The sequence below is a fragment of the Didymella exigua genome (genome assembly GCF_010094145.1).
Source record: "Didymella exigua CBS 183.55 unplaced genomic scaffold M421scaffold_1, whole genome shotgun sequence".
Classification (NCBI taxonomy): Eukaryota; Fungi; Ascomycota; class Dothideomycetes; order Pleosporales; family Didymellaceae; genus Didymella; species Didymella exigua.
In genome coordinates, this window is record NW_022984775.1 from 472,067 (window position 1) to 496,752 (window position 24,686).

At 52.8% G+C, this 24,686-nt stretch overlaps 10 protein-coding genes across 10 annotated transcripts; 5 read left to right on the forward strand and 5 right to left on the reverse strand.

Annotated features, from left to right (window-relative positions):
* Positions 1 to 397: 397 nt before the first annotated feature.
* M421DRAFT_415035 (uncharacterized protein) lies at positions 398 to 2,128 on the reverse strand. Its single transcript, XM_033590545.1, has 2 exons — positions 2,013 to 2,128; positions 398 to 1,964 (listed from the first exon to the last, which is right to left on the reverse strand). The coding sequence occupies exons 1-2, from the start codon at positions 2,070 to 2,072 to the stop codon at positions 618 to 620; spliced, it is 1,407 nt and encodes a 468-aa protein (XP_033454232.1). The 5' UTR covers positions 2,073 to 2,128; the 3' UTR covers positions 398 to 617.
* A 136-nt stretch (positions 2,129 to 2,264) lies between these two features.
* On the forward strand, positions 2,265 to 4,045 carry M421DRAFT_161 (uncharacterized protein; the record flags this gene model as incomplete). Its single annotated transcript, XM_033587678.1, has 3 exons — positions 2,265 to 2,270; positions 2,320 to 2,648; positions 2,707 to 4,045. The coding sequence occupies 3 exons, from the start codon at positions 2,265 to 2,267 to the stop codon at positions 4,043 to 4,045; spliced, it is 1,674 nt and encodes a 557-aa protein (XP_033454233.1).
* Positions 4,046 to 6,219: 2,174 nt separating this feature from the next.
* M421DRAFT_415039 (uncharacterized protein) lies at positions 6,220 to 9,804 on the reverse strand. The gene has a single exon (XM_033590546.1). It carries the CDS (start codon positions 9,399 to 9,401, stop codon positions 6,294 to 6,296), a length of 3,108 nt encoding a protein of 1,035 aa, XP_033454234.1. The 5' UTR covers positions 9,402 to 9,804; the 3' UTR covers positions 6,220 to 6,293.
* M421DRAFT_415041 (NAD(P)-binding protein) lies at positions 9,673 to 10,825 on the reverse strand. Its single transcript, XM_033590547.1, has 3 exons — positions 10,505 to 10,825; positions 10,083 to 10,450; positions 9,673 to 10,033 (listed from the first exon to the last, which is right to left on the reverse strand). Exons 1-3 carry the CDS (start codon positions 10,632 to 10,634, stop codon positions 9,722 to 9,724), a joined length of 810 nt encoding a protein of 269 aa, XP_033454235.1. The 5' UTR covers positions 10,635 to 10,825; the 3' UTR covers positions 9,673 to 9,721.
* Positions 10,826 to 11,529: 704 nt separating this feature from the next.
* On the forward strand, positions 11,530 to 12,159 carry M421DRAFT_50638 (uncharacterized protein; the record flags this gene model as incomplete). The annotated part of the gene is made up of 1 exon (XM_033594847.1): positions 11,530 to 12,159. One exon carries the CDS (start codon positions 11,530 to 11,532, stop codon positions 12,157 to 12,159), a length of 630 nt encoding a protein of 209 aa, XP_033454236.1.
* A 441-nt stretch (positions 12,160 to 12,600) lies between these two features.
* M421DRAFT_415042 (ABC1-domain-containing protein) lies at positions 12,601 to 14,856 on the forward strand. The gene has a single exon (XM_033590548.1). It carries the CDS (start codon positions 12,699 to 12,701, stop codon positions 14,709 to 14,711), a length of 2,013 nt encoding a protein of 670 aa, XP_033454237.1. The 5' UTR covers positions 12,601 to 12,698; the 3' UTR covers positions 14,712 to 14,856.
* Positions 14,857 to 15,360: 504 nt separating this feature from the next.
* Positions 15,361 to 17,520, reverse strand: M421DRAFT_166 (putative long-chain fatty acid transporter; the record flags this gene model as incomplete). The annotated part of the gene is made up of 3 exons (XM_033587723.1): positions 15,361 to 17,030; positions 17,084 to 17,461; positions 17,514 to 17,520. The coding sequence occupies 3 exons, from the start codon at positions 17,518 to 17,520 to the stop codon at positions 15,361 to 15,363; spliced, it is 2,055 nt and encodes a 684-aa protein (XP_033454238.1).
* Positions 17,521 to 18,452: 932 nt separating this feature from the next.
* M421DRAFT_415044 (uncharacterized protein) lies at positions 18,453 to 20,662 on the forward strand. The gene is made up of 2 exons (XM_033590549.1): positions 18,453 to 19,457; positions 19,508 to 20,662. Exons 1-2 carry the CDS (start codon positions 18,551 to 18,553, stop codon positions 20,329 to 20,331), a joined length of 1,731 nt encoding a protein of 576 aa, XP_033454239.1. The 5' UTR covers positions 18,453 to 18,550; the 3' UTR covers positions 20,332 to 20,662.
* On the reverse strand, positions 20,497 to 21,845 carry M421DRAFT_110135 (uncharacterized protein). Its single transcript, XM_033587182.1, has one exon. It carries the CDS (start codon positions 21,664 to 21,666, stop codon positions 20,662 to 20,664), a length of 1,005 nt encoding a protein of 334 aa, XP_033454240.1. The 5' UTR covers positions 21,667 to 21,845; the 3' UTR covers positions 20,497 to 20,661.
* A 714-nt stretch (positions 21,846 to 22,559) lies between these two features.
* Positions 22,560 to 24,629, forward strand: M421DRAFT_415046 (uncharacterized protein). The gene is made up of 3 exons (XM_033590550.1): positions 22,560 to 23,191; positions 23,243 to 23,832; positions 23,881 to 24,629. Exons 1-3 carry the CDS (start codon positions 23,037 to 23,039, stop codon positions 24,243 to 24,245), a joined length of 1,110 nt encoding a protein of 369 aa, XP_033454241.1. The 5' UTR covers positions 22,560 to 23,036; the 3' UTR covers positions 24,246 to 24,629.
* The last annotated feature ends 57 nt before the right edge of the window (positions 24,630 to 24,686 follow it).

Here is a 24,686-nt window from a genome sequence, read left to right on the forward strand (position 1 = left end):
CCTTGCAATAACTCGAGATGTTCACAACTAGAGACAAGTGCGGTTCATCCGCCTCTTCCCCGGTCGTATTGCAGTTCTAGGCCCCAGCAAAAACATTATGAGGTGCCCCGCGTAAAGCCGTCTGTTGGTCCTGTAATCGGTGTATGGCGGAACAGGTGGAGCATCCGGACGCTAGACACAGGCCCTTGCGCGGCGTACATATGTGATGCAAGATGGCTTACCACGTGTGTCATAGGCGGATAAGCGAGGATACCCTGTAGGATCTGTCGTTGCCAGATCGCGGGGACAGGATCGTGGCGGTACAGGGTATCTGTACAGGTCGCCGACCACAAAAGAAACCACGCCAAGCACACTTTCGACATGTATGGTCTTTATACTGGTACCGATGGTTTATGGGCTAAAACCTTTAATCACATCGATTCTGGAGTGTCCACCGGATTATGTGAAAACGCACGACTGTACTTACGTTTAGAATGGTGGGCCGAGGTGTGGATGACTCGTGATACAAACTGCGGCTCAAACCTGAAAGTACGCATTAAGGGCAGAGCCTGTCATGAGCCTCATTTCCACGGCGAGCAGAATCTATGCCTAACAGAGAGTGATCAAGTATAGAGTAATCAACTTTTCCAAAGTATCAATCTCTGATCAAAACCACCACTAATTAAGACTTCGCGACTGGCTGTCGAATCGCTCGTTTCATTGTCGTGTGTTTCAAGGGCTCCAGCCCAGAGACACCTTAGTTTGCTACCAGGTTCATGTCCCTCCATACTTGCAATCAATTTTCCACTGCTTGCTTCGACGCTCCGAACAACACCGTCGTCTGAGCTGACATAGAGACCTGTGCCATCAGGTCGCCAAGTCAACCGTGGGGTGGAATAAGCAGTCTGCGGTGCCATGGTCGACACGTTGATCGATATGGCCGCCTCTTCTCTGTCTGCGACCAAAAGTTCAGCACGTGCCTGAGAAGCTTGCGTAAGTGCGATCGGCTCTGTCGCGTCCGAACCAGCCGTGTCGTCTATTGCGCAAGGCTGTGTTGGCGGAAGAAGGAGCTTCAAGATGAGAACCTTCATGTGAGGCGTCGATGAAGTTGCAACAGCAACCACAGACGGATCAGTAGGGCAGATACGGACATCTGCAGGAGTAAACGCCACCCATGCGTTGGAATGCGGAGCTAGGTTCTGCTTCCCAAGGAGCTTGAATGCTGAATCGCTGACCTGAGGGACCTGATAGTAGTACAGGAAAGTAGAGTCCCTGCGTGCGACCAATAGAACCGGAGAACCGTCTTCTGGCGATTGAATGAAAAGGACAGTCTCGGGGATGCTCTTCAGCGTAAGAGTGGACAAAGGTCCGCCGAGGCGTGGGGCGTTTCTACCAATGTGAATTCGGTAGATCAACACTTGAGAGTCCCATCCTGCACTCGCTACCATAACAAAGTCATCGTAAGACCAGCATGCTATTTTGACGACATATTTGGAATGATCCTTTCTTTCGTCCACGATTTGGTCGATCACAGTGTCGTACAGCATCAATTTGCCAGACATAGAGGCGATCAACAAATACCGAGAGCCTATAGAGAGAACATCCAGGATCGGTGAGTCTTGAAAGCCAGCGTACGAATGAACGAGCTCAAAGCTAGGAGACGCCGGGTCCAGGAGGTGCAGTCGTCGATCGGCTGTAGTGACAGCGACATACTGTTTGACGCTCGAGCTCGATGGAAGTAACAGTCGGAAGGCAGCTACGCTCAAGATATTGGAACGACTGGGCAGCGATGACAAGACTGTTGGTTTTGATGGCGCCGGTACTGTCCATTTGCGGTTTCCATCTTCCACACCAAGCTTTTCGAAATTGAGGCTGAGGTCGAACGTTTTCTTCTCTTGGAGTATCGACTCTACTGTTACTGAGCTGTCAGATCCGGTACCGATATCGGATGGTAAATCAGCCTCCTTGACAAAGCTCTTCAACGTCTGCACAGTGTGAGCGCAGGGGGAACAACGATATAAGCTACGTCATACCTCGGTGTACCCGTTTGTCCTGAGAAATCGAGCGACAAGCTCAGCCGCGGAGGGTAGCATGATAGGCGGGTAATAATATCTCCTGACTAACGAGCAAGCTGGGTCGAGTCCACTGCTGGATTTGTGTCACTGCAACGTTAGGAAGTGTCGCACTGAGCGAAGCGAGCTAGTGCCACACTAAATTCCGCCACCATGCCAAAATCTGTTCCTCGTGCTCCGTCACTTACACAACGTCTATCAAAGTAACTAGAGATGGAGGTGAGAACATTGGAAGTGGCGTAGAGAACTCAGAGGCTGATATTGTCAGAGTCGTACGGCACTTACGAATAAGATCATTGCGCTGCAGCAAAAAACACCCGAGCAGCCCTACAGCATAGTACATCGTCTCAATTTGGCAAAGGCGTATAGGAACCTTGGATACCCTGATCTTACTATTGGTGATGCATACAAGGCGCTCTTGCTCGTTGATGAGGTTGCCGAGGAAGGGGAATACCATGGAGAGGCCCTCGAAGCTGCGAACGCCGACTATCTCTCCGAAAAGGTCGCAGGCTTGAGGGTCGACGCCAGCAATGGTGCCGTGAGCGACGAGAATGAGAAAGTAGTTTCTTGGGCGCAAGACAATCTTTCGAGATCCGCGTATGTAAGCTAAGGGTTTGGTCGATGCGAGCTTCTGACCTATTGCTGACAGAACAAGGCATGACATTCTTATCGAAGCTCTGATGGCTTGTGGATGTTTCCGCAGCGCGTTCGACTACATCGCGCGAGCATTGAGAGCATTTCCGGACGACAATATCTTCAACAAATACGACGAAGAGCTGACTTCAAAAATCCGAACACACTATGAGGACGAGGGGGAAAATGTCGACGATGTCGAGGTCGAAGATTACCCCGACAAAGGACTTGTTCGCCGCGAAAACTATCCCTGGAATGAGCATGAACCAGATCGGCACTCAGACGAATGCTTGCAGTTCCTGAATGATGAGTTGAAGAACATAGCTCCCATGCTGGAAGTCAGAATCTCTGAGTTGCCACTGCTTTCGACTGATTCGTCAACACAGAGCTCACCACCAGAGCCTCAGTTCGTAAAACAGCTAGGCGTATTTGCGAAAGAAGACATTGCGCCCGGAGCTGAAGTCCTGAATGAGCGATCTCTATTGACCGCTATCTCACGGCGGTACGACACATACTGCGATGCTTGTAGTACTATGCTCCCGGAATCTCCAGTGGCAGAACAGATCATTGTCACCTGTGATGAATGCGACGAGGTGTTCTTTTGTAGCGAAGAGTGTTACGACCTGGCACAGGACACTTACCACCCTTCCATCTGCGGAGTCAGCATGGATCAAGGCAAAGTTCCTGCCCGTGAAGCTGCAGACTCTTTGTACTATATACTTCTCGTGCGAGTCCTAGCACTCGCGGAAACACAGGGCCTTCACCCGCTGGAGCTGAAGGAATTGCGCTACATTTGGGGTGACTACCATGGCAAAGACCTGGATATGGTATGGCAGATCGATCCAGAGGGTCAGCTTGTTGATAACTTCGCTGGTGTTCCACGGACCCTGCCATTCTCGTTCAGCAACAATGTCATCAAACCCTTACACATTCTGGAAAAGATGGACGTCAACATCTTCACAGAAAGCTATCGATACGACACATGGGTCTTCAACACCATCTATGCCAAGTTAAGAGGCACCGCATCTGCACAGCAGGGACCGGATGGACGACCAGAAATCGGTGCTGTGCATCCGATGTGGTGTCTGGCTAACCACAGCTGCGACCCTAACGTAGCTTGGGAGTGGCAAGGAACCATGAAATTCTGGGCACGCGAGAAGCTTGTTGACTGGGAGGGAAGGAATCCAAGCAAAGGCCCTGGTCTGAAGAAGGGCGAAGAAGTTTTCGGGCACTACTGCGATGTTAGGTTACCCGTCAAAGAGCGCAGAGAGTGGGCAGTAGGTGCATTGGGCGGAGACTGCATGTGCCCAAGATGTGTCTGGGAAGAGGCAGAACAGCGACGTCCCGAGGGCTCATCATAGCCCGGCACAGCTCATTCAGGAGATTGGCGGCTTGCTCAACAATCCTAGCTGTGCGATCGAAGACGACCCCACGCTAAGTCAGTGATCAATCTTCGACCACCAAAGGGAGTTCCAAAATCGACGCTAAGGGATGTGTAGATCGTGTGCAACGCCGGTATACCGGGGAAGTAAATGTGCGTGCCGCGGCACCCATACCCTCTCAAAACGTCTCACAGGACCACGCTAGTCATCTGCTAAAACAGTCCTCCCGCATGAGATCTGCATCCACAGTCCTCCATCAAGGCAGTGAGATGCTTTTTCAGCATCAGACCACTCTATGCGCGAACGTGTCACCGGCTCTGCGGTTCCGAACGATCCAGAGATGGGACCTGCATAGCACTGCGAATTTGTTGCCGTTCAGCGACACCGTTGTCATCTTTGGGACACTTGGGCGCTCGGTGACGGGACTTCCCTTACGTGTTGGCGCGTTTGACGCGGTACGGGCTCCTCTCTTGCTCTGTGACATGCACGTTGTGGGAACTATGCCTCATCGGTGTGTGATACGCACACTCTGAGGATATACATGGTTGCCGGTTTTTCACGATCGTGAGGCGGCTACAGCTTTCGTTTGTTACAAACTGCCACTCACTCTGACTATTATCTGTTGCACGGATCTAATCAACATTGCATTCGCATGACAATGCTGTCGACGTGAGGTACTGCAGTTGACGCTTGATGAGGCCTTGCTCTCCTTCCTTTGTCCGGAAGGATCCTACTGCATTTAGCCTCTGTTCCAACAACTTCACAGCACAGCAAGAAGCGCCGTGGCGCATGTCGGACGAAGCGAGATCATGTGGGTCATGGACTGTGTAGGGTCGTCCACGATTTGCCAAGTTCTTCGGTAGGTATCGGTAGCGCTTCCGGCTTCTTTGCTTTTTTCGCATCCTACGCATCCTCTCTGACCGGACAGTATGTGTCAGTATGTGTCTGAGCCGCACCATATGAGACTGCCACTTCCAAGATTACGGGTAGATTGTGACAAATAAATGCCCAGGCGAGGCAGCCAGTGAGGCGGGTGTGAGTGCCGCACGAGTGGCACAGGTGACAGCAGTCGGCGAGGCACATGCCAATACCACTGCACAACAATCGACTTTGAAAGGTCCTCGGACAATGACGATTAGATTCCGAGTAACTATCGGTTTGCGCTCATATGATTGCCTATCGCAGTATCGAAAATACCCCAACTCGCTTGCACTCACTATTTCTAGCAACCCGAAACCCCCTACTGTGGAGGCTGAAGGTCTTTTGTGAGGCTTCTTTCGAAGTCTGAACACAGATCTGGCATTCCGGCATGAAAGCTTCCGCAGAAGTCAAAGCCGAGCGAACCTTAGAGATCTGTCTTGGCGAAAAATCTAGAGAGTGATGTTCAGGATGATGCTGATGACATGTCGCCGAGTGAGCTTGATGATACCGTGGTGTCGAACGGGCTTCTTCATGACAGCTCGCTCTCAGACATCGATGGGCTCACGAAATAGGGTCCAAGAGGCGATAATTCGCAACAAGTGGCCATGCGTGAGAAGCCTGAATTGATGCAGCCCCAGTAGACTTCGCTGGGAAAAGAAAATATCCGATGCGGATAGTTATAAGTCTTTCTGGCTTTATGGAAACAGAAGTGAGGCGAAGAAAATATGTGTCGATACGTATGGATGCATGCTCTTCTGTGAAAAGATCCGCTTTGCATTGCTCGTAGACGGTCAGTGTTCGATCCATTGGTCTGCATAAGATTGTGACCCAAACAGTATTCCTCGATCAAACAAAGTCGTTTACTGGCAAAAGGCGTGGGTTGCAGCGAGACCAGGTTGACAGGAATTTGAATGGAAGAGTCTGCAGGGAACGGAAACCAGAGTCCGTCACCGATCAACCACATTTGGCGCCCAACGAGGTTGATTGCGATTCAGACTGCATGTTCACGGAATTGTTCTCGGAGGTGAATGTAGCTAGCCGACATGTTTCGTGGCTAATGATCGACCACATTCATTCTCTGTCCTCTGCTAAAGACTCTTCTTTGGCGTACTGCCAACGAGACCAATTTTGCTGCATGACCCACGCCCAGCAGATATCATATGCCTTGCCTGTCAGAGTCCAGGGCTCCGAAAATAAACGTGATACTCTCTGACCCCGTTGAATTGCTGCACCTCGTTAGTAAGATCTGGCAGCATGGATCTTTACCCCCCCCCCTCTCAATTCGTAGCTGCACATTCGTGACCTATTACAGACTCACCCAATCCATCCAGCTCTCCAAAAACCTCAATCTGCCATGCTTAAACACTTCCTCAAACTCCTCAAAGCTCAGCAGCCCATCGTTCTTCCGTCTGCGACTTTCCTGCTCTACCGCTTCACAGCTCGCCAGCAAGCGGGTGTACAAGTGAGACTCAGGATTCTTCGCGCTGCGGCGCAGATTTGCGATCAGAGCAGCTGTTTGGTCTGGTTCGGGGTTGATGGCGTACGGATTTGTCGTGTGCACGATGTGTCGGCGGCCGGCGTGCACGGTCTGTCTGCCCTGAGGAGAGGTGACAAGGGCGAGGATCTGGAGCCAGGGGGTGTTGGTGTAGACTTGGGGGACTGCAATCTCTGAAGAGAGGGTTTCGAGGGGATCGATAGGGCGAGAAAGCGAAGATGGGGCACCTTGGTCGGACGCTGGCGATAGATCATCATCGTCACTTGCGCCTGATTCAGGGTGGCTGACGTAGACGAAGAAGGGACCGTCCTCGCCGACGTGGAGTCGTCCAGCATCATCCATGAAGCCTACCGAGCTCTGACCGAGCTCTGATGCGGTCGTAGAATGTTGGGAACTCCCTGCAAGTTCTTCATGTCCGTTAGCTTCCGAGTCGACCATGGAGTTGGGACGGAACTGTGGCATGGTAGGATCGCGACCTGTCTCCTTCAACGTCGTTTCCTGTTCTGCGGGCGTAGCCTTCTCTGGTGTAATATAATCTGACGGATTGAGTAACCAGACTGCTGCCGTTGTAAGCTCTTGATAAAGCTGCGCTCTCATAAGCTCGGCATTTGAATCAGCAATGCCATTAGAAGGCATGCCATCGCAGCGGGCCTTTAGATCTCTCAGGACCAGGGCCTCAGCGGCTGTGATAGCCTTACGGATCATGGCAGCATATAGCTCCGGATCATCCCTGTACGAGTATCTCTTCAAAGCTTGTAAAGCACTTTTGTTTAAATGATGAACAAACACATCGACGATAGTCTTGGCAAATCGGAAGATACCAGTACGGAAGATGAGTGCATTGCACGTTCCCCAGCCTTTCTCTTCTTCCAGCAGTGCGTCAATAACATCGGCGTGTTTGCGTCGCTCGTTACGCAGACTACGAGCATCCAATGCCATATCTTCTCGAACGCGGAAGAGCGGGTCGAGCAGCTCGTTGAAAGCTTGCTGCGTGATTTGATACAGGACTTCCTTCCCGAGGTCTTGTTGAAGTTCCGGGATTTCATACCCGCCCCATTGCTCATTGACCGGCTTCTTTGAGGCTGAGTTGCTAGGCCAATCTTTATGGTTGACCTCGTCCTGGAAATGCACTCTTGACGATCGGCGGGACACAGTGCGTTCCGTCTCAGGTTCAGTAGCGACAGGATCTGTGTGACGGGCTTTCGTCTCCTCTTCGTTGTCTGTGACGTCTGCATCGATAGGCCTTGTCATACCCTCCTCTTCGTCCAGGGTGAACTCGCGCCTTGCCCAAGCTTCCCGCACCACGCGCTTCCCGGCCTCCTTTTGAGGTGAGCTCATAAGTATCTGACTAGTTTCGTTGGCCCTGATGACCTCCTCGCGGCTCGCAGACTCGAAATTTGAATCAAGGATGATAGGGGACGCCTCGTCGAATGTTCCGTTCTGTTTTTGCGCGATGCTATCGTGCAATTGATTCGTGGTTGAAAGGCTATTGGGAGGGAAAGCCGAGCCTAGAGGTTGGCTCGATCGTACGGTATCCATACTGTTATGCACGGACAGCTCTTCTGTCAACTCAGCAACAAAATTACGGGTCGCCTCCTTCTCGATCGCGTAGTAAGCTCGGAATACTCGCAGCACGTCTCGACGCGAGATGTAGCCGTCACCATCGATATCATAACCGTTAAAGATGATCCTGGCCTTGACTTTCATGTCAGTGGAATGCATGCCGTCAATGCCTTTGATCCATTCTACAAATCCAATGAGGCCGTTCTTGTCGCTGTCATAGTACTGGAAGATGCGGTCGTAGATGAGATTTGGCGCAGAAATAAAGCCGTTATATCGAGGCACAAAAGCATGGTTGAAGGCTCTTCGATCAAGAGCCCAGCCAACCTTGCTGGGGTCATCTCTCCATTCGGTGCTCGCAAGGCAGGTAAATTGGTCCCACAGCGCCTCAATCTCCTCGACCTCCATCTTGGTCTCTGAGGCTAAACGCCTCTTCAGCGCTGAGTTGACCGAGTGATGCATCATGTGTGGCTTGCCGGGATACAGCGGTTCTTGTTTGTGTAGGGACAAGTATGGAGCTGGCACCCGTATCTTGTAGAAGACATGGGTTCTGGTGTGAGAGTTGGTGGCTTCGCACGAGGAGCATAAGTCAAAGTCGACGCAGTTGGCACAATGCCATCTGATGCCGCGTATGGGCTTCTCGTCGCAGCCATTGCATGTGATGCCTCGGTGTATGACTCCTTCTTGCCTTGCACGCTCTTCTGCAATGTGATACAGCGTACGTTGGAGTGTCTGCCCTTCAGGATCGATGCCCTCACCGTCTGTGTCGTCGTCACTCATGAACGATATATCCGTGCCCGCAACGCTCTCAGATCCGTCTCCATCTTCAAATCTGGCGTCATTTAGCCGTTGTGTCCTTCTCTCTACAGCACGAGCGATGGTGGCTATGGTCGGCAGCCGGGCGCCGACCCATCTCGTGACAGCTTCGATTTCGACAGGGGCGAGTGGCCGATTCGAAAAGGCTGAGTCTAGCAGTCGATCGAGGAATATGTCGTACAGCCGTGCCGTCTCGACCTCGATGGTGTCTGCACTGGCGTCCGGGACCATGGGCACAAGCAGTTCGCGGAGCTCATCTGGGCTGATGAGGTTTTGCGGATCGAGTGGTACCACGAGCCCAAGGACGGTGTGGTCACCCAAGTTGTCTACCTCGCTCTCAAGACGTGAGATTATACGCGTTGTTCGTGACAATCGCCGTTGTGGATTGCCTCGCCGAATGGCATTGCTGCGGTGAAGACTCTCGCTGGGCGCAACCTGGAGGCTGCCATACACAAGATAGACAGCATATGCGGCTGCCGCCCCGGTGAGCACGAGTATGGCAGGGCGATAGCGGGTGACGGCGGTTGGTGTCGAGCTCGACATTGGAGGCAGTGGAGCTTGCAGGCACGTCACGCTTCAATCAGGATCAGTTTTGTGTCAACACAACAACAGATGGCTGAGCAGCAAGCGGTGCTGAGATATGAGCGCACGTGCTTCAGCACCGCGACTACTTGTTTGGCATGTCCGGCTTTGGTATGCGCGTGCAGATGTTCAAACGCTGAGCTGCGGGTTGCTGCTTCTTGGTGAGACCCGCCAAGCCGGACTTCCTCTGACCCTCATTGGCGCAATCACACCTCCTCTAGACAACACCTTTGCACCGTTGAATAAGTTATATGTCGTGTTCTTACAATGCTCTCGCGTAATTACCACGCAGAGTGACCGCCATCTATCCTCAGATCAGACCCTGTCATGAACGAGCTGGCGTCGCTGATCAGGAATACTGCTGCACCCCGGTACTCCTTTGGAGCTGAAAGCCTCCCCAGCATGTTCTGCGTCGGCCACGTCTCCTTGCGCTCAGGGTACTTCACAAACAGCTCCTCCACCATTTGCGTTACGATGTATCCGGGTGAGATGGTGTTGACGCGGATGTTGTGCTGACCCCATTCGGACGCTAGATTTCGAGCGAGCTGGATCACACCTGCCTTGGACGAGTTGTATGCGGCGCAGATCAAGCCCTTGCACATTGTCAGCAACAGTCAGTCGATCATTTTCACGATACCGTACCTTGTTGGCGACAGTGCCAGACATGCTTGCAATGAAAGCCATGCTACCGCCGTTGCCGAACTTAATCATCTGTTTCGCAACCGCCTGAGCAGTCATGAAGACACCGGTAATGTTGACTTCGAACATGCGGTTTGCGTCCTCGGCCTTGTACTCGAGCGCCGGTGTTTCTTGCTGGATACCAGCAGCAGCAACCAAACCGTCCATCCTTCCCTCGACACTCGCAATATCCTCAACGACCTTATGGAGCCCATCGACGTCTCTTACATCGATCTGCCGGTACTCGAATTTCGAGTTGAACACGTTCTTTGCTTTCTCCGCGATAATGTGGAAGTCTGGGTGTGGTTCAGGTAGCCTGTCCAAAGCATACACTATGGTTCAGTCAGCCCTTGGATGTCTTCGAGATCGATGCGCAGTCCACACACCTATGGCGCCTGCCTCCAACAATGCTTCCGCTTGTATCAGACCGAGCCCGCGTGCCGCACCAGACACTAGGACGACCTTGTCCTTGAGGCTGAACTCTGGCAGTCCAGGAGCGAGGGTTGGCGAAGTCATAATGCTTTGGAGTACCGCTCAATGTGCAGAATTATCCAGCTGGAGAGTAAGAGCGTACAGTATACCAGAAAACTCGCTGTTCAAAAGAAGTCGCAGAGAAGTCACAGACAGAATACAGTCCGTCGGCACGAGGGACACTTGACTTTTTAAGAGCGACCCGGTCTCAAGGTCACCACACGGCTATATTGAAGTCCAGGCCACAGAATTCCACACAGCACACGCCACGATTGCATGGCGGGTTACTGAGAGCTCGAGGGCGGGGAAAGCTCCTGCAAACGGAATGTCCCAATTGGGAAATCCGGCGAATTCGTCTGCCGCGGGACACCTCCTTCGACGTTAGAACGCCGTTGCGGTGTCACTATGAAGCAGAATTAGCAGCGCCGGTGCTCGAGTCGAGTGGGCGGTGCCATGTCACTTCGAAGGAGCCTCGCACTTGATCTGCCGCGTCGTGCTGTGCAGCAATTGCTGTCTGGAGCTTGCAAAAACACTCGCAAGTCAGACATCAAATGTTCTACAGTTTTCACCCCACGGATATTTCCCCGCACTTCTCGGTCTAGTTGAACCCATCTCTTGGGAAGACCACCTTCCGTAGATAAGGGTTACTATCTTCCAGAATTTCAATGGATTACCTAGCGGACTGAATTTTTTTATAGACTGACCAGATCCACAACTCTGGCTCATAATTCGGCATAGGAAGCAGTGCAGATCCGAAGAGCCCTTGCAGCTGCTTCAACTGTCGTCCTTGCAACGTTTGGTCAACTGCTCAGAATGCCGAAGAGCTGGTCATCCACTCAGACACCCCGAGTCCGCCGATGCCCCACTCAGTTCCTGTCACTCGACCCCACTACCAAAAAGTTACCACATCGCACTGCACTCACTTGCCGCATCAAGCAATATGAACACGACCGGCGACATTACCCCTCCTCTGGGCCCAACCCAGTTGGCAGCAGGCCATGCACCTCCAACGCCACCTCACGAATCTGCACTCGACGATATATACGGCTCCGCGCCTACCTCCCCGTTCCCCGACGCACAAGCCTCAGACCGCGCTCATGAAATACTCTCCGACCTTCCCTCTCGCCAGCGCGCCCTCGACGCCGACGCTTACCGTGAAGGCCTAGCTTCAGCCAAAGGACAGTACGTGCAAGAGGGCTTCGACGAGGGCTATGCGCTGGGCGCTGACATGGGGCTGCGCGTGGGGTACATCCAAGGCGTCCTGAGAGGGTTTGTGCGTGCTTGGAGAGACCAAGATCAAGACACCTATACCGAGGCCACGAAGCTGTGTGAAGAAGCGCAGAAGGAACTTGCGATCGAACAGCTGATGGGCCAAACATGGGTCGATGAGGAGGGGATTTGGAAGTGGGACGTCAAAGGAGCAGACGGTGATGCTACATTCAGAGAGGTCGCGGCGCAGCATCCTGTAGTCAAGAAGTGGGACGACAAGGTCGAGGAGCTGGCTAGGCGGTGGGGTGTGGATCTCCAAGCTGTGGAGAAGATGAGCGTAAAGGAGGAAGAAAAGTCATGAAATGTGGACAGAGTATGTTCCCAAATTTCATCGACACGAACTGCGCAGCACTCGTAGGAGCCGATCTGTCGCGCACCACTGCCTCTACTCAGGAGCGGCTAGCAGACTCTACAACGCAGCGGCTGGCACTATACTTGCAACCTGGCATGCAAGTCCAGGGCTTTAAGTGACGGTCCTGCTACTACCAAAGCGAAGATCCACACTCCACGAGGCCTCGGCATCCTTACGACCGCCTATTCTCTTCAGGTGGGCAGCTGCACTGATTTGGGAAGACCATGCATAGATCTGACTTGCTCAGATCCCCTCAAACTTGAGGAGAAGGCAAGTTGCTTTGAAGTCGGCATGTATGTACCTCACATTCCTCGGAGCGGCGACAAAGATTAGTCAGCCAGCCACGAGGAAATGCACGGACAGACCCTGCTCAGCATGCCGTCATGACTCCGGGTAACGACAGAAAGATAGTTGCCTCAATACTCCATCATGCTTTTGTCTAACAGCTCTGCACCGCGTTCCTCACTTGCCACGTCTCTGCGACAGTCATGATATATGGCTTACTCGCTCTGCGACGAGCACCCGCCCACAAAGTTGCGTCGCAGCTAGCACGCCCGCCCTTCGCCTTTGTGTGGTCACCACAACCTGCCCTTGTGCGCCGCATACAGTCGCAAGCATGGGAGCCTCTTCGCCCACCAAATCCCGCCGATCTTCCTAAGCCTCGAAATCGAAAAGTCAAGCCACCATTCACAAAGCGAAGATGGGTGCGTCGCCTTGCTGCCGTCACTGCGCTTGTTGGTGTTGGCTACGCCATCGACAGACAGTTCTACGCTTCTTCCTTGACAAGATCACTGCGTACGTTCAAGACTGGTCTTGTTATCGGCCTCGACTACAAGATCAACTTCCGTGCGCACCCTCCATTCGCGAACAGCGTCGAGGACGTGCACAATCGCAATGCTGAGCGCATCTTTAACCTGCTTCGGTACAATGGAGGTCTCTACCTGAAGATCGGCCAAGCGATTGCCATGCAGAGTGCCATTCTGCCGCCGTCGTTCCAGAAGATGTTCGCAAAGATGTTCGACGACGCGCCGCAGAACGATTGGTGGGAGGTCGAGAAGGTGGTCAGGGAAGACTTCGGGAAAAGTGTCGAGGAAGTGTTTGGCGTGAGTTTCTCGCACGATCAGACACCAGGCAAGGGCGTGATGGAAAAGACTGCGCGAGCTAGCGCCAGTGTTGCGCAAGTCCACTGGGCACGTCTCGCAGACGGGCGAGAAGTCGCAATCAAGATCCAGAAGCGTGAGATTGCATCACAAGTTGGCTGGGATCTGTGGGCCTTCAAAGTCGTCGCCAAGGTGTACACATGGTGGTTCGAGATCCCGGTATACACCCTTGTACCCTACATCTCCGAGCGGCTGATGCTCGAAACCGATTTCGAGAACGAAGCCAACAACGGCGAGGAAATGCGGTGTCTCGTTGCAGGCGAGCCACGACTCAACGGCCGCGTCTACATCCCCCGGGTCTACCGCGAGCTCTCCTCCAAGCGCGTCATGACTGCTGAATGGATTGAAGGCGTGCGCCTCTGGGATAAAGAGGGCATCACAAACAAATGGCACGGAGGCTGGCGCCGTGGCTCCCCAGGCGCAGGAGGCGTGCAGCTCCCTCCCATCCCCTCCAACGCATCCTACGACCCCGACGTGCCCGCCGACGCGCCCAAGAACGAAATCATAAAGCCTAGCCGCAAGTCATGGAAGGGCAAGGACAGCAAGGGCGGATTGGGAGTCAGTCTCAAAACGACAATGAACACCATCGTCGACCTCTTCAGCGCACAGATGTTCCTCTGGGGGCTAGTGCACTGCGATCCGCATCCCGGCAACATCTTCGTCCGGCGCCTACCCAGCGGGCAACCAGAAGTCGTCCTCATCGACCACGGATTGTACATCCGCATGAACCCCCAATTCCGCCATCAATACGCGCTGTTCTGGAAGAGTCTGCTCGCATTCGATAACAACACCATCTCCGACATCGTGACCTCCTGGGGCGTCAATAACCCCGATATCTTCGCTTCGGCGACGCTGATGCGCCCGTACCAAGGTGGCGACAAGAAGGTCATTGAGGAGATCAAGAAGGGCGTCCGTGGCAAGGACGCGGCAGAGAGAGCATACGATATGCAGGTCAAGGGCCGCGATGCTATCAAGAGTATTCTCGGGGATAGTAAGAAGTGGCCCCAGGAGTTGATTTTCATCGGCCGCAATCTGAGGATCGTGCAGGGGAATAATCAGTTTCTGGGCAGCCCGGTGAACCGGGTCAAGATTACGGGCATGTGGGCGTCCAGGGCGCTGGCGGAGAGTAAAGAGTTGAGCACGGGGGAGCGGTGGAAGAACTGGGTTAAGCATCTCAGGTTTAGAATTGTGCTGTTGCTCAGCGATGGTGTGTTCTTGTGGGCGAGGGTCAAGCAGGCTTTTGGTGCGGAGAGGGGTTTGGAAGATATCCTGGAAGACCAGATGAAGACTATGGCGAAGGACTTCGGTGTCGAGCTCAACCACGGAGTGTTCGAAGGATAGAAAGGACCGCGATGCATGATATGTATGTTTGCAGGTTTTCAGAGGGCTGTAGATCATGAATGGACCCGTTCCTCCTTTGCAAGTAAGTCTCTACGTCTGTGTCAAATATCATGATATAAGTAGCTGTATCCGCAGTAGTTGTAGCAGAGTGTTGATCCTCGGTATGACGTTCCTGCGAGGTGTCGAAGTACTGAGTGGTTGGCCGAGGACCGCTAATGTTGGCCTTTGACTTGGAGTTCGTCATTACAGTATAGCAATGATAATGGTCGGGAAGACCCACGATGAGAGTTCGAAGCTCTGTGGAATGCTCGCCATTCTTAGGTGAGTGGCAGGTGTTATACTCATGCAAGGTAACAGATGATGTTGCTGCATGATTTAGAGTGCATCGTTCCACGCAAAGATGATGATTTAGCAGGGTGCCCGGCAATAACTATGAGGTACACACCAAACTTTCCCAGGATGGAAACGTCAAGACGAAAGCTACGGGGGCGAACGCAAGGAAACTTGAAAGGAGGAACCGGATGCGGATGTTTGCGAGTGAACTGAAACTGATGGACCGAGAAAGGCGAGTAAGCCTATCGAATGAAAGGGCATCTGAGGCGGGAAATCTTAACGGTCCTTACCCATGCATGCACTGTACGCAGGACGGCTACAGCTTCACCCCACCATCTTCAATCTTCTTCAGCTCCTTCCCGGTGAAAGGCATGTATGACCCCTCACTAAGCCAGTAAAGGGCGTCGCCTGCCTGCTTGACAGATCCAGGGTCAATGCCATCTTTCTGCAAGAGATGCTTCTGCTGCTTGTTCGTGCCTGTCGTCTGCAACTTTTTGGTGACTCTGATCCAGATCGGCCTTGCAAAAGCCGGCAGCTCTTTCGTGACATGAGAAGCGAGTGACTCCAGAACCTCACCCTTCACTGCCATGTTCTTCTCAGTATTGGCAGAGGTGGAGAGCGCGGACTTGTTCAATACAATGGCAGCACAGCCAGCGCGTCCATCGTGACCGGGCACTTGAACGCCATAAACGGCGGCTTCTTCAACTGACTTGTGACTACCGATGGTATCAGCGACTTCTGCTGTACTGACGTTCTCAGACTTCCAGCGGAATGTGTCGCCGATGCGGTCAACAAACCACCACCTTCCCTCTTTGTCTAATCGTACTAGGTCGCCCGAGCGGAAGTATGCGTCGCCGAGACTCTTTACGTTCCTGATGATCTTCGAGTTAGTCGCTTTGTCATTGCCGAAGTAGCCTTGAAACTTCATTTCGATGTTTGCAGGGTCGAGTTTGTAAAGGAGTTCGCCTGGCTCGTTCGAGTCGCACACCTGACACAGACCGGAGTCCTTGGTCCTCAGAGGCTGTGCGCCATCGGCATCAGGATCGGTACGCACGACAGACATGCCAGAGTTAAAGAGAAGAGAAGCAAGAGTCCCGCTTCGTCCGATAGCGCCAGAGGAGAAAGTATTGTCGCTGCGGTTCCACATGCCCCCAGGGGCTTCTGTGGCCGCGTAGAACTCAAAGATCGTCCTTACACCGAATCGCTCCTTGAATGGTTCCCATACATCGGGGCGCAGGCCGTTACCGAAAGCCGCGCGGACACAGTGCTCTTTGTCAAGAGTAGAGAGAGGAGCGGAGAGCAGGTAGCGACAGGTTTCGCCAACGTAGTGGATGATTGTTGCTTTGCTGGCCCTAACCTCGGGCCAGAAGGTCTTGTGACTGAACTTGGACGAGAGACAAATGGTACTGCCAGCACGGAGGACAGCGCATACGCCCAGGACTGAGGCAGAGGAGTGATAGAGTGGCATGGAGGTGTAGATGACATCGTCTTTGATGTTTAGCCAGCTCGAGACAAACTTTGCGCCGCCATTGCACTTGCCCCATGTCATGATAGCAGGTTTGGGTAGCCCTGTGGTACCGCTTGTATAGATGAGCATTGCCATACTGTTGCGTAGCTGGCCTGCGCGGCGGGAGTCGGGTTGGCGGGTCGGTTGGAGCATGTGTATGGAATCTTGAAGCTGCTTGTCGAAGAAGACAACTTCGAGCTGTCTCTTCTGTGGCGTTGCGGTGGTGCCCTGCTGCTGTGCTTGTGCTAGTGCCTGACTCTTGACGGAGCGTGGCACCTCACTCTGGTCCATCTCGAAGTCATAGCTGGCTTCTCTTTCGTCGCTAATTATCGCCGTAGGCATAGGAAAGAACCCATGCTCTGTCATGATATGTTCGGCAAATTTGGCCTTGCTCTCCTGACCAACAAGTACCAGACGTGCTGTCGATGTCTTGATTGTGTGTATGAGTGACTTGCCTGTAAGGTTGTAGTTGATGAAAGCTATGATACTTTTTCAAAAATGTGAACACGAATTACAACATGTGTCAACTTACCTGGCTTTGCACCAATGCTCCATAGCCCGAACCAGATCCAGATGAACATCTCTGAGTTGACAAAATCCATCGCCACAATCTCGCCCTTTTGAACGCCGCGACCGCTCAGCCATGTGCCATATCTGAGGATGACATCGTATGCTTGCTTGTATGTCCATGTTTGCCCGTGAAAGATGATCCATGGGTGTTCGGTTCGGGGACCTTGCGCAAGAGCTTCGAGTTCGTAGAAGAGGTTGATCTGGTCGCGACGCTCTGCGTGGATCACGCGGACGATCGCCAAGGCGAAAGAGGAAAGCATCGGCCAATCGTAGCTGATGCCATGGCGGGCATTGAGGTACGCAAGACCTGCAGCTGCAGCAGGAACAGCAAGTGGAAGTGCTATGTTGCTAGTCAGATGTGCTACATTCTGATGATGCAGCTCTCGACGTACCTGCCATCGCGGACGATCAATGAGAGCTATACAATGTGGAATGTACAAGAAGACGATAGTATCACTGGAAAAGGAGCAAGTTAAAGTACAAGGAAGGAGCTGTCAGCGGCGAAACAGGAAGGCCAGCCTGTGTTCTAGGTCGAGTCGCTGTCAGGAAGGTGAGACGTGCTTGACATTGCTGCGCAAGCCGAGGCACGTTAACTAGCTCGCTCTCCGCACCTTCGTCACCCTGTTTTGCCTTTACTTGTCCTACAATTTCCCCTCGCGTAAATTTGGGCGCAAGACGACCGATTGAGAGGTGGTCGACGTACGACGCACGCACAGATTAACTCGACGACCAGGCATCCCGTACTCACCTTTATCCGACAATGGCCATCGCAGGGTTGGCGGATAATCGGCCATTTCGTTGTAGGATTTTGGCTGCAAGAGAGCGACCCGTGGGTGGCATTCATCGTGAAAGAGAAGCTTGACTCCCCCCACCACCCTTGACTCTTCAGCTCCAGTCTTCCGGTATCAGTCGCTTGCTTCTATTGTTTCAGCCTGGTGTGGGCGTCGTGCTACACGGCATCTAAGTTGTCTATCCAACGGTATTGAAAGGTCTCATAAGCCTGCGCATCCGGTGGTACAACGACCCTCAACTGCATGGCGGCCATGCAAGGTTTAGCCTTGCAACACAACAATGATGACATCCGCACTATGGTTGTATATGGTCGACCGCACGGCCGCAATTGACGTGCTGCTGAGCACAAAGAGAGAATTTGTCGATCCACTGCAGAGGCGCAGCTGTAAGGAGACTCCCGCATTCGGGAAACACCATGGCGTTCCATTGTGTGGCTTCGTTTGACCTCAAACAAAGAGATCGCTAATAGACAGTTGCCTGCTTCAACAAGAGGGTTCTCGCATCTTCTGTCGATATGTACTGCATGTTCCCTACTTCACTGATTGTTGAAGTTGTTTGCTAGACTTGCAGAGCTTCATACACTTATACACGCCAGCGTACCAACGATTTCGGATCATACAGAACCAACCACTTCCTAATGGCGGCCCTGCAGCAATATCGCTCGCTCATCCGTACCCCTGAGCTTATTTGTTCGGATACAGAAGACTTGTATTCCAGCGAAGAGGAGATGCCAGATCGCGATGAGACCGACCAGCTGCTAAGACAAGCACATCACTACGTCATCACAGAAGGAGGTAAAGACTCACCTACAACCTACATGGAACGCATTTATCGCATAAATGAAGATCTGGTTCAAGAGATCACGACACACAGCTACGACTGCGACCCCAAGCTGTTTCGCCGTGTCAAACAGAAGATCGATCACGTGCTCCGCGAGTTCGAGGACGCTGTAGACGCAGACTCTAGTCTGTACGACTGCAGCGATTCATCAGAGTACTACGCTACAGCAGCTGAGGAAGGTCTGTATCGTATGGATTTCAGTCCTGTGACGCCTGAAGGTCCATCTGCTCGACGCACAGCGAAGACTGGTAGCATGGACGATGTAGAGAAGACATATCTCTATGGCGGTCTTGGCAATCACCCGGAGAGCTGGTACAAGAAAGTTGCAGCATCGTTGCCGTTTCCGGAGACTATACGTATGGCCGACTGGGAGAGCCTCCGTATACATTGGGACCTTGCCAACACAGGTGACGCGGAGACAACGGAGTCCGTGACTGGCAACGCCGTATCATGTAACGAATCTCGCCTTACACACCACAACAACCTGGATCAATATGAGTCTGGGTCGCGGTTCAAGCTGCCTACACCCAGCTCAGTGATCATGCAGAAGGTCAAAGAGTTCGGCACAGCCAATGAGCTACGGAGAGCTGTTCATGTATTCTACCGAGGTGACGACTCGAAGAGGAAGAACGAAGACTACAAGTACGTTCCACGCGTCTTCCTGGACAAACTCGAAGTGGGCCAGCGTCTCAGTCCTGTAGACCGTGAGTCACTTGTGACACTCAATGCAAGCAATACCCACTAATAATACCAGTTGTCGACGAAGTTCGCAGCGCAGTGAACCGAACGCCCACTAAATTTAGTTCATGCAGCAACGGCGGCAGCAAAATCGGCTCCGCACCACCAGCGACTCGCACACTTCTAAACACTTCGCAACGACCCTCACCATCAAGCCCAGTCGAAGAAGACTCTTGCCTATCGCCCATAGGCGACGAAAACCCTGTCACTCTTGAGATACCTGCCCGCAAGGCTCCTCAACAGCAGGCTACTGCTACTACCTCGGCGATTCGCCGTCAACGAGCTAAGATGGAAGAATCTTTGCGTTCGGTGGACAGCATGTCAAGTCCACCCGCTAAATGGGAGACTGCGGTAGCGACCCATGTCGTCATTCCCAACAAGACTCGCGTCCATCCGCGCAAAACGGCAACTCCGGTGGCCATCGTGCCGGCATACCAGACCATTGCGACAGGTAAACGCAAGCGTCTCAGCGTTGACGTAGTCGAGGACCAGACCGAGGGAGACACCTGTTATGAAGCGGTCCTCTCGAAGCGTAGGGAGCTCGCCAGAGAGTCCGTCAGGCCTTGCACACCCACCCTTCCCATCCAGGGTGACAATGTCGACACGCCAGCTAGCTTACCTGCTCTGACGCCTTGCTCGTCGGTTATGTCGACGCCGCCCTTCGTCAAGGCCCGGGCAGCAGGCAGGAAGCAATGTAAGATCCGCACAAAGCGCGATTCCGAGCAGCGCGTACCGCAGGAGAAGTTCGAAGAAATCACAGCGGGGAGCAAGAGCATTGCAGCAGCTGCTGAGAGCATTGTGAGGGGAAGTACGAGGAGTGATAGGGCGCGCAAACCGTAGATTACAGACTAGACTGGACCACGTTCGTTACGAGTCCCTTTTGTTGTATGTCATACTATAGACGTATACTCTCATATCACTATTCACCTACGTCTCTCAATCTTCGATCGATCTCCAGTCTCCGCGCCCTACATACGCCTCACACCCTTCGTTACTCTCCACATCGCGCGCCAACCGACCTGTTACTACACTCCTCTCATGCTCCCTACCCCGAACGACAGAGGGCTCAAAGCCACCTAGTTCACCGTTCGACAACGCGCGGCGTATCCATGTCCCGCTCATGAACTGGAAACCGCTGCTTTGCCGGTCGAGAAGCACGAACCACCGCCGCTAGTGGATAGAGCCTATGCTGTTTGTGGAGCCGGGGTAGACGTTGTGGGTGCGTGTTTGGGCATCTTCGTCAGTGTCCGTGTCTATGTTATCTCTGGCTTCGTGTTGGTCTGCGATGATGACCATAGAGGGCCGACGCAACGCTGTGGGTGCGCTGGGTGCGCTGTCTGAGTCGGAGGTATGGCTGGGTCGACGACTTCTTGCTAGCGGTCTGCTCCTTCTGCGTCGTGCAGCTGGCCTTTTGGAAATATCGTTGTTTGGGGTGAGGCGGAGAGTGATAGTGTAGTCTTTGGGGAGCCGGATACCATGCAGATGGAGCTGGGTGTGGCGCGACTTGAAGGCGTTGATGAGCGTCTCGTTCTCGTGTTTCCCGTCTCGCATCCTGAAACTATCTCCATCACTCCGATCAGACTCATCATCGGTAGTCTGCGGGCTCGGCATCTCGTTTTCATCGTTCTTCCGCGGAAGCGCGGTGTATGTACCGGTCTCCCAGATGAGTAAGGATCCGGTCTTCATTGATGCAGATTCTATGAGATTATTCCAGAGGTTGTGTACGCGTGTCTCGATGGCCATGCGTCCTAACTGTCTAGAGTTTTGACTCCCGGGAATGCCTTTGGGAAATGCCCAAGACACAGAGCTTGTTGCGGAGAATTGCAGACGGAGATCATAATGTACGCCTGCCTTGGGATGATTGTGCTGGTGTATGACAAAATGATGACCGTGTTGATGTAAATTGTCCTCATAGAGAATAGCGAGCTCGTGAATTGGAAGTCGAGGAACTTCTGGAGATGTGACCATTGAACCCTTTGCTAGGTAGTGCTTGAAGTACGCTAGGTGATCTTCAATCTTTGCCCTCCCGGCCTCCACGGCTGCTAATGTTGGGTCTTTTTCGGCATCGCAGCGAAAATTTGCACGCGATGCTGGAGAAGACCCGCCCAAGGTTTTCCTTCTTATGAGCGCACGTGGCGGTGATATGTCTATAGATAAGCTAGATGGCAGTTCCATGTAAGGCGGGTGTGGTGGCGAGTGCGCTATTGGCCTCAGGCGCAAGAGTCGGGTCCTCGTGGCAGCTTCTGTAAGGCAAGCTTGGTCGCGATCTGAAGCGGGGTCGCAGGGCGCTTCACTGAGGCTGAGAGATACGAGGTCTGGAACATGCTGCTGCTGGTGAAGTGGAAGGTGCGGGTGGGTCTACCTCCGGGTGCGCTAATTTCCTAAGAGCCGCGGAGTGCCTCCAATGCGCATCCTCTCTGTCTCGAATCTATCTCTTCTTTATCATATCGCAAATGCTCTATCGTTGTTTCTATTGTTGCATACTCGTACATCGCAGCGATACGTCAAAGAACGTGTAAACAGAAGTTGCTCGTGTGGACGGCCAGTTTTGGTACTGGTACGGCCCTTCCGAAGCTGCGAATGATGCCTCCGCAGCCCTGGACAAGCTACAGCACAAGTCAAAGATAGGTCCTTGGCTTGACAGAAGGCTGCCTGATACGGCTGGTGTCGACCGCAACTTGTAACAGAAACTACAACTGATAAGCAAGTGCCCTGCGTGTGGGACTGAGGATGTCTGCTGGCATATCGCTCAAGGCACATAGTTGAGCTCATTACACGCTCTCTGCTAGCAGATTGCACAGCTCTAATATTCCATCATTATTTCTACTGCGCTCAGCCTTACGCCTCTCGCGTATAGCTACACACGCGTCGGAGGCCCCCAGCCTCCAGCTACCAAGACCACCGATGCTCTAGACCGGGATGGTCGGGCGCAGCAGCTCACCGATAACCGACTCTTTCTGAGACATTGCCACGAGCTCATATCATCCCATGGTCTTTTCCACGCACGGCATTACGGACGTAAAGATTTCTGTGCACAACCTACCACTCACGAAGGACAGCGATTTCCTACCGAATGTAACTCGGAAGGCATTGTCGACTAATCCCCCACAACAACTGAAGGCGTTTTCAAGGCCTTTCTAAGCTCTCGCTATGACCGCGATCCGACAGGAGCTGAGGTCGAAGCGTGCGGCGCTGCATCGTGCCAAACTACTTTCGGCAATCAGTCAACTGAATGCTCACTCCCGCTTACCACAAGTGATTTAAGCTTCCCACGCACAACCAAGATTGCAGCAAACAACTAAGCCGACATGCAGAATGGCACGCGGCTACACCGTCTTCGGAATCGTGGACTATTCTAGTGGAGGCTCTGCAGAGGCCGGACCTATGAGTGTAATGACGGCGTGGAGTTGCCTCTGCGGTCTTACGCTCACTAGGGGACTTGTGCAGGGAGTATAATCCTTCTGCTAGCACCTCAGGCCTGTGTCTTCAGTGTTGTTCTGAAATCAGTCTTCCTGTGCCACTTAGCTATCACATCAGCAGTCATTATGGTTCTCTTCTTTCGCAGTTTCCCCTCTCTTTCCCCGGTCATCATATTCATCGTCTTTCTCTTGCCTCTTTGTCAGTCGGAGAACGTTGTCGCCTTGAGAGCACTCCATACCACCATGGCCGGCGAATTCACGTGTCCTTCTGGGGGTAAATGGTATGTGCTATATGACTGGCATACGATGAACTTCATTTCTAAGTTTGACAGGTACGCTTGCCCTTCAAACACTGGGTCATCCAAGTTTGTGGGATGTTGCGCAGGCGACGCGGACCCATGCACGACAGGGTGTACTCAAGGAAACATTCGTCCTGTTGCCTATCCGTTTGAGAACTATGGAATTTTCCCCGATGCTAGCTGCGGTATCAACAGCGACTTCTTCACTTGCGCTGCTGCTGTCAATAAGACCTTTTGGGGATGTTGCAAATCGAATCCTTGCTCGTCAGACCCGCCAACATGTCCTGACGGCAACCTGACGCCGGCCTTCGTGGATCAACCTGCGCAAATCAACTTCTACGTCGCCTCTCAAATTGCATCTGGAACATCATCAATATCGAGTGCATCGGTCTCTGCAATATCCAGCAGCGATGGAGGCAGCAAGTCCAATGGCGCAGTCATCGGTGGAGCAGTCGGAGGAGCTGCCGGTGCCATTCTCATCATTAGTTTGATCGTTCTCCTTCTCTGGCGCAGGAGACGCAACGCGAAGACTGTCCATAGCGACAATGTCGAGGTCGCTAGCCCCACGACGAACAATCTCAAAGCTTTCGATCCTCACTCCCCCAACCCTCCTGCTCAGTCACGTAAGTACGATATCAAGCTTATGACGCGTCACACACTGACTCAAACAGCAGCACCACCAACATACTCTGCGACCAGTGGAGACTACTACCAGAGTATTACACCACAAGACAAGGCCAACCGCGACACTCAGAGTCCCTACTCACAAGGGCAGTGGGCTTACACCACCGACAGACCTCAGGAAATGGAAGCGGATGTCGGTCCGCCGAATAGATACTCGGAGCTTCCTGCTGAGGTTGCAAGACCTGGCACACATAACAGATACTCAGAGCTGTCGACCGGGCCAAGCTGTCGGGTATCGCCTTACCACTCGCCGAAGGCCTCACAGAACGAGAATACTGTTGAACCAAAAGCTAGGGGGCTAGGCGTGGTGACCGAAGACTCAACAAAACCCTTGGGTCTGCCGATAGATTGAACCTTTCGCTTTTTGGGACGCTTTACCTTGCTAGCTTTAATTATTGCATATATGCCGGGTGAAATGGCTTGTACGTATCGGACTTTCATTCAACGGATATAGCCTCTACTGTTATAATGCAGAAGACATACCAAACCCTTCCTCACGAACTGGTAGTGACTATCCGATGATATTACGCCATTCACCTGACAAGCGACTATACAGACTCGACCCAATACGTTCATGGCTGGCCGTGGCCGCTTGACCATGATCTAATTTGCTTTCGAATATACGCCAAAACCGAAGGGAACCACAGCACTGCTCAACGCTCCTATCAACTCTAGTACCGCTGTCTTGTGTCTCAATTAAGGAATGATGGCTGAACAAAGACCCCATGCTATTGTCAAAGGAACGTTCAAAATTTCCATATGCGAGAATCAACAGACGTGTACTGAATGAGGC

What these genes read in the sequence shown, in the direction of transcription:
- M421DRAFT_415044 (XM_033590549.1), top strand. Translation starts at nt 18,551, where the DNA reads ATGGCGGCCCTGCAGCAATATCGCTCGCTCATCCGTACCCCTGAGCTT. An exon ending in GCGTCTCAGTCCTGTAGACC is followed by an intron (nt 19,458 to 19,507) that starts GTGAGTCACTTG and finishes TAATAATACCAG; the next exon opens with TTGTCGACGAAGTTCGCAGC.
- M421DRAFT_415041 (XM_033590547.1), bottom strand. Translation starts at nt 10,634, where the DNA reads ATGACTTCGCCAACCCTCGCTCCTGGACTGCCAGAGTTCAGCCTCAAG. An exon ending in GTTGGAGGCAGGCGCCATAG is followed by an intron (nt 10,451 to 10,504) that starts GTGTGTGGACTG and finishes ACTGAACCATAG; the next exon opens with TGTATGCTTTGGACAGGCTA. An exon ending in CTGGCACTGTCGCCAACAAG is followed by an intron (nt 10,034 to 10,082) that starts GTACGGTATCGT and finishes ACAATGTGCAAG; the next exon opens with GGCTTGATCTGCGCCGCATA.
- M421DRAFT_415039 (XM_033590546.1), bottom strand. Translation starts at nt 9,401, where the DNA reads ATGTCGAGCTCGACACCAACCGCCGTCACCCGCTATCGCCCTGCCATA.
- M421DRAFT_415042 (XM_033590548.1), top strand. Translation starts at nt 12,699, where the DNA reads ATGATATATGGCTTACTCGCTCTGCGACGAGCACCCGCCCACAAAGTT.
- M421DRAFT_110135 (XM_033587182.1), bottom strand. Translation starts at nt 21,666, where the DNA reads ATGGAACTGCCATCTAGCTTATCTATAGACATATCACCGCCACGTGCG.
- M421DRAFT_415035 (XM_033590545.1), bottom strand. Translation starts at nt 2,072, where the DNA reads ATGCTACCCTCCGCGGCTGAGCTTGTCGCTCGATTTCTCAGGACAAAC. An exon ending in GGACAAACGGGTACACCGAG is followed by an intron (nt 1,965 to 2,012) that starts GTATGACGTAGC and finishes CACACTGTGCAG; the next exon opens with ACGTTGAAGAGCTTTGTCAA.
- M421DRAFT_415046 (XM_033590550.1), top strand. Translation starts at nt 23,037, where the DNA reads ATGGTTCTCTTCTTTCGCAGTTTCCCCTCTCTTTCCCCGGTCATCATA. An exon ending in TGTCCTTCTGGGGGTAAATG is followed by an intron (nt 23,192 to 23,242) that starts GTATGTGCTATA and finishes TAAGTTTGACAG; the next exon opens with GTACGCTTGCCCTTCAAACA. An exon ending in CAACCCTCCTGCTCAGTCAC is followed by an intron (nt 23,833 to 23,880) that starts GTAAGTACGATA and finishes TGACTCAAACAG; the next exon opens with CAGCACCACCAACATACTCT.